The sequence below is a fragment of the Colletotrichum paranaense genome (genome assembly GCF_030867605.1).
Source record: "Colletotrichum paranaense strain IMI 384185 chromosome Unknown Scaffold_5.1, whole genome shotgun sequence".
Lineage (NCBI taxonomy): Eukaryota > Fungi > Ascomycota > Sordariomycetes > Glomerellales > Glomerellaceae > Colletotrichum > Colletotrichum paranaense.
Genome location: NW_026848963.1, coordinates 812,461 through 827,604, shown reverse-complemented (window position 1 = coordinate 827,604; position 15,144 = coordinate 812,461). Strand labels below are relative to the sequence as shown.

At 54.3% G+C, this 15,144-nt stretch overlaps 6 protein-coding genes across 6 annotated transcripts; 3 read left to right on the top strand and 3 right to left on the bottom strand.

Annotated features, from left to right (window-relative positions):
• Window positions 1-611: 611 nt before the first annotated feature.
• Window positions 612-1,497, bottom strand: CPAR01_06605 (V-type proton ATPase proteolipid subunit; the record flags this gene model as incomplete). The annotated part of the gene is made up of 5 exons (XM_060490877.1): window positions 612-676; window positions 734-994; window positions 1,071-1,200; window positions 1,319-1,331; window positions 1,481-1,497. 5 exons carry the CDS (start codon window positions 1,495-1,497, stop codon window positions 612-614), a joined length of 486 nt encoding a protein of 161 aa, XP_060349751.1.
• A 585-nt stretch (window positions 1,498-2,082) lies between these two features.
• On the top strand, window positions 2,083-2,512 carry CPAR01_06604 (ribonucleoprotein-associated protein; the record flags this gene model as incomplete). The annotated part of the gene is made up of 2 exons (XM_060490876.1): window positions 2,083-2,239; window positions 2,295-2,512. 2 exons carry the CDS (start codon window positions 2,083-2,085, stop codon window positions 2,510-2,512), a joined length of 375 nt encoding a protein of 124 aa, XP_060349750.1.
• An 858-nt stretch (window positions 2,513-3,370) lies between these two features.
• Window positions 3,371-6,368, top strand: CPAR01_06603 (uncharacterized protein; the record flags this gene model as incomplete). The annotated part of the gene is made up of 3 exons (XM_060490875.1): window positions 3,371-3,569; window positions 3,632-5,420; window positions 5,483-6,368. 3 exons carry the CDS (start codon window positions 3,371-3,373, stop codon window positions 6,366-6,368), a joined length of 2,874 nt encoding a protein of 957 aa, XP_060349749.1.
• A 73-nt stretch (window positions 6,369-6,441) lies between these two features.
• Window positions 6,442-7,791, bottom strand: CPAR01_06602 (uncharacterized protein; the record flags this gene model as incomplete). The annotated part of the gene is made up of 1 exon (XM_060490874.1): window positions 6,442-7,791. One exon carries the CDS (start codon window positions 7,789-7,791, stop codon window positions 6,442-6,444), a length of 1,350 nt encoding a protein of 449 aa, XP_060349748.1.
• A 3,630-nt stretch (window positions 7,792-11,421) lies between these two features.
• Window positions 11,422-13,956, top strand: CPAR01_06601 (transketolase; the record flags this gene model as incomplete). Its single annotated transcript, XM_060490873.1, has 6 exons — window positions 11,422-11,475; window positions 11,694-11,740; window positions 11,814-11,909; window positions 11,978-12,062; window positions 12,123-13,772; window positions 13,840-13,956. 6 exons carry the CDS (start codon window positions 11,422-11,424, stop codon window positions 13,954-13,956), a joined length of 2,049 nt encoding a protein of 682 aa, XP_060349747.1.
• A 425-nt stretch (window positions 13,957-14,381) lies between these two features.
• On the bottom strand, window positions 14,382-14,957 carry CPAR01_06600 (uncharacterized protein; the record flags this gene model as incomplete). The annotated part of the gene is made up of 1 exon (XM_060490872.1): window positions 14,382-14,957. The coding sequence occupies one exon, from the start codon at window positions 14,955-14,957 to the stop codon at window positions 14,382-14,384; it is 576 nt and encodes a 191-aa protein (XP_060349746.1).
• Between the last annotated feature and the right edge of the window lie 187 nt (window positions 14,958-15,144).

Here is a 15,144-nt window from a genome sequence, read left to right as displayed (position 1 = left end):
CGATACCCTGTTAGGCTTTGGCAAGACATTACAGTCGGACTAGTCTGGGTTAAGCACCGAGAAGGTGGTTCTTGAAGAATACGAATGCAATTTGGTCTGTTCCTGATCTTTGGGCTGTTGGCCAGAAATCTGACTTGAAATCTCCAATCCGCTCAGCATCAGGCTGTACGAGCAGTAAAGATAAGCGTCAGGGCAGCATACATTGAGTACGGAATCACCAAACATCACACTGTGGAAGCATAGGGGGAGGAACTTGAACAAAATAGTAGACGCATAAAAAACACATTGTCGCAACCTAGACTACAATTCCGTTCTCCCATCACCGATGTCTATGCTGAGCAATCGCCCCCCTGAATGGATAGCATACCTTGATGGCAAAATAGTACATATACGTTTGATCCATGATCGAAGCAGTCCCCGATCGTCCCAAACATGGCATTTCGTGACCCTTGACCGTTCCCACGCCTATGCCTTTAAACCTTTGATTCGAGTTTTCGACGCGCCTGCTGATGATATTTGTCCGCCCTGTGGCAGTGATGCCCGTGCAAGTTGTGGCTTAAGTACATCTTGTCAACCGTTCAACCGAGCATTCGTCGTATTGATGTTGTCGCTTAGCAGGTGACGTCCTGAGTGGCCTTGGAGTTCATAAGAAGGGCGACAATCAAGCCGTAAAGACCTAGAGACAGTCATGTCAGTAAAGACCGCGTTTACAGGCGGGGTTGATGTGGCGTACCCAAGACTTCGGCGAAAATGAGAATAAGAATCATGCCGACGAAGAGACGGGGCTGTTGAGCAGTTCCACGGACACCAGCATCACCGACGATACCAATGGCGAAACCAGCAGCAAGACCAGCAAGACCGACAGAGAGACCAGCACCGAACTGGATGAAACCAGTGTAGAGGGCCATCTGCTGCTGAAGGCCGTCGGAGATAAGCACGGAAACGACGAGACCGTAAATAGCAATGATACCAGCCATAATGACGGGAACAATGTCTATATGATGATTAGCAAATGTCGATGCAGCTAGACCATGCATGCATGGCCGTCGATTGTGAATGCCGGTTCGTACTCTTGACGATCAGGTCAGGGCGGAGGACACCCATAGCCGAGATACCGACACCAGACTTTGCGGTACCGTAGGAGGCACCCAGGCAGGTGAAGACAATGGCGACGGTGCAACCCATGGCTCCGAAGAAGGGCTATAGCGAGTTAGCGATGTCGTGGACGCGATGTCGAACGATGCCCAAATGGCTCATCCCAGGTAGGAAGGGGGCGACGTCATGGATCGATGACTCGGTAGGCACAGGGAGGACGAACCGCATAGACGGGGCTGTGACATTATCGCGTTAGCAGATGAGCTTCAGAAATGTAGTACAAAGCTGTTCGCGCAAGTTGGGCATCGAAAATGATGGAGTTGGGAGCTTCGATTGATGGATAGGAGCTCGTCAACGGGGGCAAACAAGCATGTTGTTGACGTACCAAAGCTCGGAAGGCATTTTGGCGGTTTATGTGGATTTTGACTGGCTAAAAAAGTCGAAGAAGACGTCGAGACGAGTCGAAGTTGAAGGAAATGCGGCGGCAGCTGGGCTGGGACGATTGCGGTGATGATTGTTGGGGCGGGCGATGTTCGATGCTGCGTCGGCGACTACTCGAGATGAGGTGTGCTTGTTAAGATCTCGTTTCCAGGTTGGCCTTCTGGTTGGTTGCAAGGTTTTGCGGCGCGTTCACAGCTCCGTGCCCTTACGTAATACAAGGAGGAGGCGGTGCCCGGAGACCGGCTAAATGTGGTCTCCGAGGTGGCTGGCTTGGAGCTGCAGGAGCCAGGCCCCACTTTCCAACGGAATCTACCGTCGAAATTTGGGGAAGTGGGATATTTTTTTTTTCATCGGCTTGAGTTTGAACTCTTTGGATCTTCACGTTCACCACCGTACTTCCACCGATCTTTTATCTCACCATCAGGGCGAGCCAACGCAAGGAACCCTGCACCATAACATCGGTAAGTTCTTGATACCTCCCAATTGCCAATTGCAAATAGCTGATTGTCTCCTGCAGACATCACTCGACACCTTACATCCTCAACAATGTCTGAATCCGCTGCCTGGCCCCTTGCCGACGATGCTCTTCAGCAAGAGCTTCTGGACATGGTCCAGCAGTGCCAGCACTACCGCCAGCTGAAGAAGGGCGCCAACGAGGCTACCAAGACCCTCAACCGTGGTGTCTCTGAGCTCATCATTCTCGGTATGGCCACCCCGTCGACCGTTGTTGACGAAACGATGCTAACTTTGCCGACCAGCTGCGGACACCAACCCTCTCTCGATCGTTCTCCACCTTCCCCTCCTTTCTGAGGACAAGAACGTCCCCTACGTTTACGTCAAGTCCAAGACCGCTCTTGGCCGTGCCTGCGGTGTCTCCCGCGCCGTCATTGCTTGCAGCATCACCTCCAACGAAGGCTCTGAGCTCGCCGGCCCCATCCGCGCCCTCAAGGACAAGATCGAGAGACTCGCCATCTAAGATACCCCCGACGTAGGATAATGGGCAGTGTATTATGATACATCTTGGGACATGCTGGAAAATGGTTTGGAATGGAAAAGTCTGAATTGTTGATAGGCGTCGACTAGCTATTCTCGGGTCCTATTCTCTCCGTGGTATCTGCTACAGTGACGGAACGCAAGGTAACTGGCTGCGAAAACAGCTATGTGAATGCGCCTGTCTGTAAGTGGACTCCTGCGAGTTGGTGTGGTCCAGAAAACTGTCAATTGATTATTGTCGAAAACTCAAACTCCTAAATATGCAATGGTCACAATTTGTGCATTTAGCGGTGCTTGACTCGGGACGAGCCAGTGGGGGAACCTGCCACATACAACGGAATAACAACTCTACCTGAAGAGCAAGTAAGGCGGTTTCTTACTTTTACTACCCACGCTACCTTGCTTGCTCGCCTTATCTTCGACGATTGGATTGTCGGTGAAGACGCGAAAACGAATGCAGACCTGGCGTCTAATGAGCAGACTGAACCACTCATCGGGCCGGTGTCTTAGGCGTGACCTGCGCTTGCTGTCTCAGCGACTCGCACCTGGCCCAGCAAATGCACACTGACGTTACCCCGCGGCCCACCACCCATGTCATAGCTACATGCACGATTTTTGGCCCGCCATCATCAGCAGTTCGTGTCGCGCACAACGCCCCATTCTTCTCTGCATCCTCTTCCCACGCCGCCAATGTTGTTATTGCGGCCCAGCATAACTAATAATTCTTTCGTGCATTCTTGGGTGAATCTTTTGGCCTGTCTCTTCTCCTCATAGAATCTCCATTTCTTCTCGCGCATTACGTTGATTCCGAATCGCATTCCGGACCGCGCTGAATCGCAAGATGCCCGGTATCGCTCGCAAGATCATCATCTGCGCCGCGGTCGACGGCCTTATCATACAACCATTTGTGACCAAAGGACAGCGCCCTGCGCAGCCGGTCAGGATCAAATATGGCGACGCATCAATTAGTTCTGCTCCGCGAGAGCAAATTCCCGACCTTTCTCAGCCAAATTCTTCCTTCGAAGCCTTCGGCGTTATAGGTGCGGCACCCGAGCTTCTAGCTGCACTCCATAATTGTTGTAGCTTTGATGTTAATTCTCAGGAAATGCAGGTTTGATCACAGTTTCCCGTCTCAGCTATCTTATCACGATCACTCGGCGCCAGCAAGTGGCGCAAATTTGCGGTTTTCCGATCTATGTCGTCACCGAAGTCGCCATTACTCCATGCGCATCGCAACAAGAAGCTGGAGAAGCTATCGCCAAGACAGCCCTAGAGCTTCAAGATCGCACCACAGACAAGGACGCCAACGATAGCGACAGCGATGACTATATCGAGCTTCCAGCAAGCGGGGATGAAGTCGAAGACCCTGCGCAAGAAGCTAAAGCCGACAGCGACAAGGATCTCGAGACTGTAAAGAGTACTGTAGCGAAAGATGTTATCGGCAGGAGAGGAAGCTACGGGAGGTTCGCGCAGACCTGGTTCAGCAAGAGCGGATGGACGCAGGATCAGAAGAGATCAGCAGGCTGGAGCGGAGCCGCGCACCAAGTACGACGGTCCGTTGACCACGGTCCAGTCAAGAATGCTCCTCCGCGGCCATCTGTTGGCGACGTTAACGAACCAACAACGGCATCCACACTTCTGCCGAAGCTTCTGCGGATGACCCAGATCTTTTACGGCTCATCTAGAAGCTTCTTCTTTTCTTACGACTTCGATATCACGCGGCGTTGGTCGAGTCGTTCCCATGCTCAATCCGATGAGATACCTCTTCATGAGCGCGTGGACCCGATGTTCTTCTGGAACAAGAACACATTAAAGCCATTTACGGAGGCTGGAGAGGATGCTTTGTTGCTTCCGCTCATGCAGGGCTTCGTTTCTCAGAAGAGCTTCGTAGTAGATAGCAGCCCTCCTCAACACGACGAAGGTCTCGGGGATTCCGTGGAGCTATCGACCATGAGACAGCCCGAAGCTGAACCATCTTCACCCTCACCGGAAGCAGTCCGTGACTCGATCGATCTGCGCTCTACCGAAAAGAAGTTTTTGTTGACAATAATCTCGCGGCGTTCGACACAGAGGGCTGGTCTCAGATACTTGAGACGAGGCATCGATGAGCAGGGTTATGTTGCCAATGCGGTTGAAACTGAGCAGATTCTTTCGAGCACTTCCTGGGACAAGCCTTCAAAGATTTACTCTTTTCTTCAAATCCGGGGCAGCATTCCGCTATTCTTCACACAGTCGCCGGTCTCTCTCAAACCTGCGCCAGTCATTCAGCACTCGCCCGAAGCCAACTATACTGCAACGAAAAAGCACCTGGAGCGGCTGAAGTCAGAATATGGGCTTTTGCAGATTGTCAATCTCGTTGAGAAACATGGCGTAGAAGCAACTGTCGGCAATCAGTATGAAAAGACAGTGCAGCGGTTGAACGAGGAAGAAGCGAAAGACCAAGATGACACCGTCGGTTTTGAATGGTTTGATTTCCATTCAGCTTGCAAGGGAATGAAATTTGAGAACGTCAGCCAGCTCCTCGATACTCTCCGCGACAAATTGGAAGGTTTCGGAAGCACCGTGGAAGAGGCTGGTCAAATCACTGCAATACAACATGGCGTCTTGCGCACAAACTGTATGGACTGCCTCGACAGGACAAACGTGTGCCAGAGCTCGTTTGGAAAATTCATGCTCGAGTCTCAGTTGAAAGTCGAAGGCTATGATCTTGCCGCTCAAGTCGACCAGCAAACGCAGTGGTTCAACACGCTCTGGGCAGACAATGGTGATGCTGTGTCGAAGCAGTATGCATCTACTGCGGCCATGAAGGGTGACTACACAAGAACCAAGAAGAGGAACCTTGGCGGCACATTGAATGATCTTGGCCTTTCTTTGACCCGGTACTACAATGGGTAAGATGTTTTGGTCTTAAAATTTTTTTTCTATCATGTACTCTTGCTAACCCCAAACCTAGAATGGTCAACGACTACTTCAGTCAAGCTGCCATCGATTTCCTTCTGGGCAACGTGAACTCCATGGTCTTCCAAGAGTTCGAAGCTGAGATGATGACAAAAGACCCTGCTGTCTCGATGCTGAAAATGAGGGAGCAGGCTATCGAGCTTTCTCAAAGGCGCGTCATTTCTGACGAAAACGAAGAGTTCATGGGTGGTTGGGTCCTCTTCAGCCCGCATCAGTCCGACTCCTTGCGGGCCATGCCTTTTGAGGAGGTGGTACTACTTCTAACGGATGCTGCGTTATATCTCTGCCGATTTGACTGGAACATGGACAAGGTCTCTTCGTTTGAGCGGATTGATCTAGCCCACGTTGTCGGTATCAAGTTTGGAACATACATCATCTCGACAGTCTCTCCCGGGCAGACGGACGAGATGAAGAATGTTGGCTTCGTTGTGTCGTACCAACCAGGCAAGAACGACGTTACGAGGACGAATACCAGGACCTTTTCGAACCTGGGCATTGCAAAGACCAAGACGGATGCGGCCCCTTCGGAGCAACAGCAGCAGAAGCAACAACAGCAACAGCCTCAGTTTGCCTTGAGCAGCTTGCTGGGTGGTGGGCGCCCCAAGGCGCCGCCAGTGCGCAAGCTCGCTTTCAAGGCCCCGTACTCTCAGTCATCCGCCGCCGTGACGGGCGAAGAACCCAAGCTCAGCGAGATCCAGCAGGTTGTCAGCATTTGCGCAGACATTGAGCGGCTGGCGTTCCTGAGTCAGCCTGGCAAGGAGAAGCCGGGCACCGAGAGCATAATCGAGAAGGGCGAAATCATTTCGCTAGAGGAGGCGAGGCAAAGCACTGGGCTGCTGGACCACATCAGCTACTCTCTGAAGAGGCTCGTCTGGGCATGAAGTGGCTTTTCCTGGCACACACACGCGCACACATACACCATTGTTGCTTTTCTGGCATTGTTTGTTCCTTGCTTTAGGGTTTCGTTGCGCGATACAGGTGCATTTGGTAGCGCATATTTTCCAGAGGGATTGGGTAGTTTAGAGACTCGGCGAGGCGGAACCAGACGGAGTCATTGGACTCGACCTTTTCCCACCGACAGCCCGGGAACACACCGTCCTTTTGGGGCTTGTTGACGAGAGTGTGGTCCATGAGCCACTGCATGGGGTACTTTTTCGACTCCTTGCCGACGGCTGCCTCGGAGTAGCTCCCGGGGCTGTCGACGACGAGGAGCAGGGAGCCGAGGGGCACGGTGGCGGTCAGGTTTAGGAGGAAAGCGGTGGTCTTGCCGATTCCCGCGGCAGTGTAGAGCTCGTTGAGGGTAAATAGTAATGTGATGAGTAATGCCTCTTTGCCTATCGTTTGAGAGAGCTGGTCCCGTGACATCGCGAGGGCGTCGAGGTGGGAAAAGGAGGAGGAGAGCCGCGCCGCGGGGTCCACGAGGGCTGCGGCGGTGGCTTGGGCCTCGTTTGCGTACCGCGAGGCCGGGGGCGGGACCGTGAGTGCGGCGTGGAGCTTGGAGACTACGGGGGCCCAGGGGGCGGCGTCGAGGCAGGTGATTGTGCCTTTTAGGTAGGCTGGTTGTTGGGAGAGGTAGGCTGCTAGGGCAGCTAGTTCTGCGGCGCCGCCGCCGATGGAGAGGATCTTGATTTCCTTTTTGATTTGTATCGTCGTCTTGGGGGTGACTGTGGTGTTGGCCTCGGTTGGTTCCGAGGCGGGTGGTGGAGGGGTGACGGCATCGTCCTCCGCTGCGGGAGGAACTTCCTGATCGTCGGTGGAGGGAGGGGAGGAGGAGTTCTGATCCCGGGGCGCATCACCCGTCTTGTCCTCGACGATCAACTTTTGAAGGCCCTCGGCTGCTTCAGCTACCTCAGCTCCAGCCTCGTCTTCAGCCTTCTTGACCTGAACCTCCAGCCCCTCAAGGTGCTCCGCGATACCCAGCAGGACGACAGCGTACGCCAGAGCGCGGGTGGGACTCCACCTCGCAGCATACGCATCCAAGCTCTCGGGTTTCGCAGAAGTGAAGGCGGCGTCAAAGTCGCGGGCGTAGAGCGCGGCCTTGACTTCTTGCAGGATCGTGGCGAAGGCGGGCGAGACGAGGACGGGTTGGAAGGCGGAGGCGAAGGAGGAGAGGAGGCGTTGCTGGTGGATGAGGGGGAGGGCGTCGACTGCGTTTGTGTTGTCTGCAGAAGACGATGATGCCTGCCCTTGAGATTCCGGTTGAGCTTTGGGCTTGGCTTTTTGTTGCTTTGCTGGCTTGCCCGTGGTCTTTTTGGAGTTTGCGGCGTTGTGGGATGTGTCGCGGATGTTGTGCTCGACCTTCATTTTTTTACCCATGGCTGCAGAGGAAGTAAAAGTCTCGTCGGCTTTCTTGAACTGGCGTATACGTTTGTGAGGCTATGGAAGTTGTGAAGTCTAGATTTTTGTAATGGAGGGGTAAAAATGGAGGGGTAGTTGTAATGAAGAAAAAATTGAGTTGAGGGCGAACTTTGGGATACTGGCTTCCGAGTGACAGTTGCAGCTCACTGTGTTCTCTTCTGCTATTCAGAAGCACAAGATCAGATTGTCACGATACAGCTGTTCAGTCTCACGTTGATCTGATATCTCCAAATCGTTCACTTGCGGTCGTTGACATTGGGTGAGGCGAAAACTCAATCGGGCAGGATCCACACCGCCCGCTTTTGAGGTTAGTGCACACTGAGCGAGCTCATATGAGCCGTTTACTTGGATGTGAAGCTCATGATGAGATCTCACAACACCCATGAGACATTGCTTATGTAGTCGCTCCATGAAAACAAAACATATTACGAGTAAGAAACCTCGTTAACGCTGAGTAAAGATCAGCCTCACTATCTCAGATGCACCGCCAAGAGCAAGCTCGAACTCATTGCGCCGCCCGAACCCATACGTCTGCCAAAGCCTGGTCAGCGAAAGGAACACAAGGCCCGATTAGCCACGGCCAGTGTCCGAAGTTGCACCGTTGAGGCTAAACTCGTTTCACTCAAAATAAGGCAAAGCATGGCTCTCGAAATCTCGATAATTTCGAACCCGAAACCACAGAATTTTCCGCACCTTCTCCCGCTCAATCTCGACCAACAACGGCGTGGACGGATACACGCTGCGTGAAGCGGCGGATATGCGGGTGGAGAGGCTTGATGTCATCCGCAGGGAAGAAGGGAGCTTGGGCCTGCGGCCGCCTTGATTTGCGCGGATAAATACGAAACTGGCCGGATCCCAGACGGATGGCCCGTGCTCACCGGCTCCGGAGGGGTGGCACATCGCCTAGAAGAGTGTGAGTAGGTCTACCGTCTCGTACGGCGTAGAGAAAAGCATTGAGGCGCCGAACAAAGTAGATCGTGGTGTTGAGTGTCTGCGGCATACATTCAACCGGCGCCGAGTACCGCGTTCTGAGACATACCAAGGGGTCGAGAAAACGTGAAAACTCGGTCGAGTTATCGACGTTTGGTCGCATATTCACATCAGACAACCCAGCCCACCTGGGCATATTTTATTGAGTGCGTCTTGACGTACTCTGCGGTATTCTACCGCGCTGACCGTAGAACGCCCGCGCTGGCCTGTCCTAACCTTGACATTATCAACGGATGTTGCGCATCTCGATGCAAGACGGCGCCCGCCCGTAGAGGGGCCGGAGGGGCTGCATTCTGATGCTGCTGCGTCTACAGGCAGAAGAAGGCTGCAGCCTGCGAGTCGGCCCTGCGACCGAACGGTGAAATAGAAAAAAAAATTGATAGGGGACACGAAGGGTGTCATCATGCATTCAGGGTCCACTGACATGACTGGATCTGATGCTCAGCAAAAGAAGGGAAGCCAGGCGATGCCAGGGTGGTCCAGGTGGTATCGGAGGGCCAGAGCTTATCCGCGTCGCCGGCTTGAAACAACGCGAGCGAGAGAACTGGAGGCGACGGAGGCGTAGTAGGGGTATTTTCGGCGCTTGGCTCTCTCTGGGCCATCTGCTTGGACGAGGCTTTAAAGTCCGGCACGCGCTGGGCCTATGGCCGACGGCGACGCAGCATCGTGAGTGAATAAAATAGCGCGAGGCTACTGGCCGGAAAGACTGGAGAAGCGATAGGGTGGGCCGGAGATACCCAAAAGATGCAGCCATCTCCACGGATTAGTCAAGATCCTCCAAGGCGAGCCGATGTTGCCAGGTCGTGGCAGATACCGAAAGGGACCCAGGTGAATCGTTGTGCTATGTGGGCATTATGACGACAGACTGTCTCCATGATCCATAGATATTGTTGTTCGCACGAGTCAATACAGGCAACGAGCGAGCTTCTGGAAGGAATCGAGAGTCAGTTCATGGGGGTGAGATACGTCACAGCCAAAATAAAAAATTAAAAAATTGTGATACAGTTGATATGGCTTTTGGGTGCTGAGTGAGGGTGTTCCCATGGCGGTGGACTTGCTGCTGGTGCAGTGTGCAGATGTGGTTGAACCTGGTGCGCCGAGTGCGGTATGATTCGTCGAGATGGGATAGCCCGGACACCGAGGTCGGGACGCGGCAGAGAGGGAATCGCAAGTCGAAGGTCGGACATTTTTGCCTCACAGGGGTTGCCGGGTGAATTGGAATACCTATGGTAGTAGTACATGGAAGCACGTCGACCACGGACGGGTAATAATGAGAGTGAAGAGTGCGGTCTACGATTGAGCCGACAAAGCCCACCAATACAAGGGCGAGAAAGATGAGTGGCTAGACGATAGGAGGGGCAAAAAAAAGCCAGAAGAGGCCAAGAAGAGGTGGCAGCAGATGGGACAAGTCGACACCAGTCAGTCAGCCCACAGCTTTTTTTGCCGGACGACGAGGTTGTTGAGACTTGAGACGAGCTGAAGGCGCTGTGTACCGTTCCCAAGGCCGAAAACTGGAGATGCGACAAAAATGGAAGAGATGCGGGACACGTTGGAAAAACCCCCACTCCATGTGATTGTGAAGATGGATGATGGATGATGGATGATGATGATGATGATGGATGGTGATGGGCGAGGGGGGAAGACACCGAAAAGTGACATGAGTGACTTTTACTTAACCAACCTAAGGCATGTAGCGAGTTAAGTATCTCTTGCCGTTCCATGTTCGAGGTATCGTGGCAGCTGAGGGCTGAGGTAAGGTAGGTACTGAGATGAGGTTGAGTCCGGGCATCCCGCCAAAAAAAAAAAAAAAAAAAAAAAAAAAAAAAGCTCTCAGTAAGGCCAAGCTACCTTGGCTGAGGTACCTTACCTTACTGTACAGACAGAGCTCCAAGCGAGCCAATGTACCTCTTCCGCGCCGGCAAGGGGAGTGGCTACCTACAGGTACCAAAAGTAAGTAGTGCTTCCTTACCTCAGCTATTTGGAAATGCGAGGTACCTCCAAGTATCGTAGCCTTTCTGGAATTCCAAGGTATCCAAGAAAATGGAAGTGCAAGATGGACATATCACATCAGAGCAATCCAATTCACCTCTGTGCCTGGAGTGGGCAACAACGAATCCCCCGGCAACAAGCATCCCACCGTGTGGTGACCTCCTCTTCCCAGTGGCTTGTCTCGTCTGGTGTCGTGTTGTTCCCTTCTTGAGAGAATCCGGCCGCGGCGTCAGTGGTCTGTGCCTGGTCCCCCTTCTGCCCCTCCACCCCTCCACCCCTCCAAGTGCCCCCCCCTCTGGTCCTTGTCCACGCCCACGTCAGGTCCCCACCGGATGCTCAATAATTACCTTCCTGGCCGACATACGCAGTGACGGGACTGCTGAGGTACGCTCTGAGGCAAAAGGTTGCTGCTGTTTTGTGTCGGAATACCTGAGGTACATTACCGCCTCCTCTCCCACTCCTTCTCGTTCCTCTACTTTTGTTCCATCCTCCTCCTCCTCCTCCGTCTCCTTTAAATTTCCTCCCTCCTTCACACCACATTCTCTTCTTCCCCTGACCGAGTTCTACATCAAAACTCTTGGAAGAAAATCAGACATCATGGGTTACACCGAACAAGACTGGAAGGCGATCAACACGATCCGCCTGCTCGCTGTGAGTTTCATCCGCCCGCCAGATTTTTACCCCGCCTACACGCTTCTTCGTTGAGGATTTGTCGTTACCCCGCCATTGAGACCACCACCACCATCCACGGTGCTGCGATCATGTCATCTAGCACCGAGCTCCTTGGCCCGCCTCAATGAGCTTTCCGTCGAGAGCCTCATCGTCAATTTGTGTTTGGACAAGAAACTGACCGAGTCTGCGATTCCCAGGTCGATGCCACCTTCAACAGCAACTCCGGCCACCCCGGTGCGCCTATGTACGTATTCACTCACACTACACGTATTTCACGATGGAATCGGGGCACAGAAGCTTACCAATTCATTTTCTAGGGGTATGGCGCCGGTCGCTCACGTCCTGTTCAACAAGTTCATGAAGTTCAACCCCAAGAACCCCAACTGGCTCAACCGTGACCGTTTCGTTCTCTCGTAAGTTGAACCGCCCGAACATAGCTTCCAGTTCCCGAATCGAATATCTTTGGCTAACCTACCATCAGCAACGGACACGGCTGCATGCTTCAGTATGCTCTCCTCCACCTCTTCGGCTACGGCGTCTCCATCGACGACCTGAAGAAGTTCCGCGTAAGTTTGACAATGACTCAACAAGTGAGAGAATGAGCCATTTCCTGACAGGCTCTACAGACGGTCGACAGCATCACCCCCGGTCACCCCGAGGCTCACGACACCCCCGGCATTGAGGTCACCACTGGTCCTCTCGGTCAGGGTATCTCCAACGCTGTTGGTCTGGCCATTGCCCAGGCTCACACCGCCGCTGTCTACAACAAGGACGGCTTCAGCCTGTCCGACAACTACACCTACACCTTCCTTGGTGATGGTTGCTTGATGGAGGGTGTCTCTGGTGAGGCCTCTTCCCTGGCTGGTCACCTCCAGCTCGGCAACCTCATTGCCATCTACGACGACAACCACATCTCCATTGACGGTGACACCAACGTCGCCTTCACTGAGGATGTCGTCAAGAGATACGAGTCATTCGGCTGGGAGGTCCTCATCGTCGATGACGGTGACAACGACCTCGACAGCATCGAGAAGGCCATTGCCAAGGCCCAGCAGTCCAAGGACAAGCCCACTCTCATCAAGCTGAGAACCACCATCGGTTTCGGCTCCCTTCAGCAGGGCACCCACGGTGTCCACGGCTCTCCCCTCAAGGCCGACGACATCAAGCAGCTCAAGGAGAAGTTCGGCTTCAGCCCCGAGCAGTCCTTCGCTGTTCCCCAGGAGGTCTACGACCTCTACAACAAGCACGCCGCCGAGGGCGCCGCTGCCGAGGAGGAGTGGAACAAGCTTTTCGCCAAGTACGGTGAGAAGTACCCCAACGAGGCCAAGGACCTCAGCCGTCGCCTCAAGGGTGACCTCCCCGAGGGCTGGGAGAAGTCTCTGCCCGTCTACACTCCCGCCGATCCCGCCATTGCCTCTCGCAAGCTGTCCGAGACCGTCCTCCAGAAGATCCACCAGATTGTTCCCGAGCTTGTCGGTGGTTCCGCCGATTTGACCGGCTCCAACCTTACCCGCTGGAAGGAGGCTGTCGACTTCCAGGCTCCCGCCACTGGCCTCGGTGACTACGCCGGTCGCTACATCCGCTACGGTGTCCGTGAGCACGGCATGGGTGCCATCATGAACGGTCTCGCTGCCTACGGTACCATCATCCCCTACGGAGGTACCTTCCTCAACTTCGTCTCCTACGCCGCCGGATCCGTCCGTCTGTCCGCCCTGTCCCAGATCCGCGCCATCTGGGTTGCCACCCACGACTCTATCGGTCTTGGTGAGGACGGCCCCACTCACCAGCCTATCGAGACCCTCGCCCACTTCCGCGCTCTGCCCAACAACATGGTCTGGCGCCCGGCCGACGGTAACGAGACCTCCGCCGCTTACTACGTCTCTTTGACCTCCAAGCACACCCCCTCCATCATCGCTCTCTCTCGCCAGAACCTGCCCCAACTCGAGGGCTCCGTCATCGAGAAGGGTATCAAGGGTGGATACGTCTTGCACGAGGACCCCAACGCCGACATCACCCTCGTCTCCACCGGTTCCGAGGTCTGCATCTGCGTTGACGCCGTTAAGTACCTCAAGGAGAAGCACAACATCGCTGCCCGCGTTGTCTCCATGCCCTGCACGGAGGTCTTCGACTCCCAGTCCAAGGAGTACAAGCTGTCCGTCCTGCCCGACGGCAAGCCCATCATGTCCGTCGAGGTCATGTCCACCCTCGGCTGGGAGAGATACTCCCACGAGCAGTTCGGTATCAACCGCTTCGGTGCTTCCGGTCCTTACAAGGACGTCTACAAGGCAAGTTTCTCGTTTCGATCTAAGTACTGTTCGTCAGTCATTCTAACCCACTCTATAGAAGTTCGAGTTCACCCCCGAGGGCATCGCCAAGCGCGCGGTCGCCACCGTCGAATTCTGGAAGGACGTTCCCAACGTTCGCTCTCCTCTCAACCGTGCTTTCCAGCAGATCATTTAAAGCGGTCATACCTAGGGTAGAAATTGGTTAATTGGCGATTGTTCTTATTTTTTTTTAAACGCAATGACGGACGTTTCACGGGGAAAATGAACTCGGTATATAGAGAGACCGTCAAAAATCCAAAGATTATGATTAACGCGAACTCGCGCAGTCCTGTACGCCTAACCCACCCCATACCGTAGCCTGGTTTGGTTTCCGTATCGGGTCCCCCATGTGACCGTGATCTCGTTGCTCGTAATCCTCATGAAAGGACCATATATGCCCTGCCCCGACTCGAACTTCCCAGGCCACGACATCGCTATCGCTTTCCTCTGGGCATCGTTGACCTTCCACCAGGGACATCCTTTGCCCCATTTTTTTACGATCTGACCATACTCTCCTCCATCGTCCTATTGATATGTGAATGTGTGTGTGTATATGTGTGTTCAACGACCGAGACCATCTGCGTCGCCCGTTCCTTCTTCGGCGACCCATTCTCGTTGGAACTCCCTGCCCACCCTCTCGAGTCTGCCCGCGGCGCGGCGCGCTTCCATGGCCTCCTCACCCGTCGCCGCGACCACCACGCCGACCAGCATCGGCGCCGCGTTCTCTGGCTCTTCGCCTCGCTTGCCCGTCTCAGGTATCGCTCTCGCTGACGCCCCCGCTGCGGAAGATGGCTCTGTTATCGGGGCAGCGCCGGCGACACCCGAGGATACGGGTCTCGACGAGGACTTTGACGCTGAGGGGACGGAGCTCTCTCCGCCCGAGTTCGGCAGGGCATCGGCGCCGTTGAGGAAGGAGGCTAGGACGACGGGACTGCCCGGGCCGTGCTCGACAATGATGCGCTGGGCGGGGCCGAGGGAGAAGCGGTTCGCGGCGGCATGAGCGGTCAGAGAGGTCGTCGTCAGGGAAGTGAGTGCCTCGAGTTGGGATTGGGAGTGCGCCGAGGTCAAGATCGGGTTGAGGGCGCGGTCTGTTAGGTGGAGGGCCAGCGACGGATGTTGTGAGGGGAGGGAGGCCATTGTTGGCGATGGCTTGTGTTTTGTCGGGTGGGTGGGCGTGTGTATTGCGCCGGTCGGGAATGAAATCTTGTCGCTGATCTGGAAATTTGAGACGGAGACGATCTTATGCCGAGAGAGGGAATTGAATAAAGTAGAGAGTTGCGACGGAATTGGGTAGAAGATCAGCAAGTAAGGTAAAGAAGGAGGG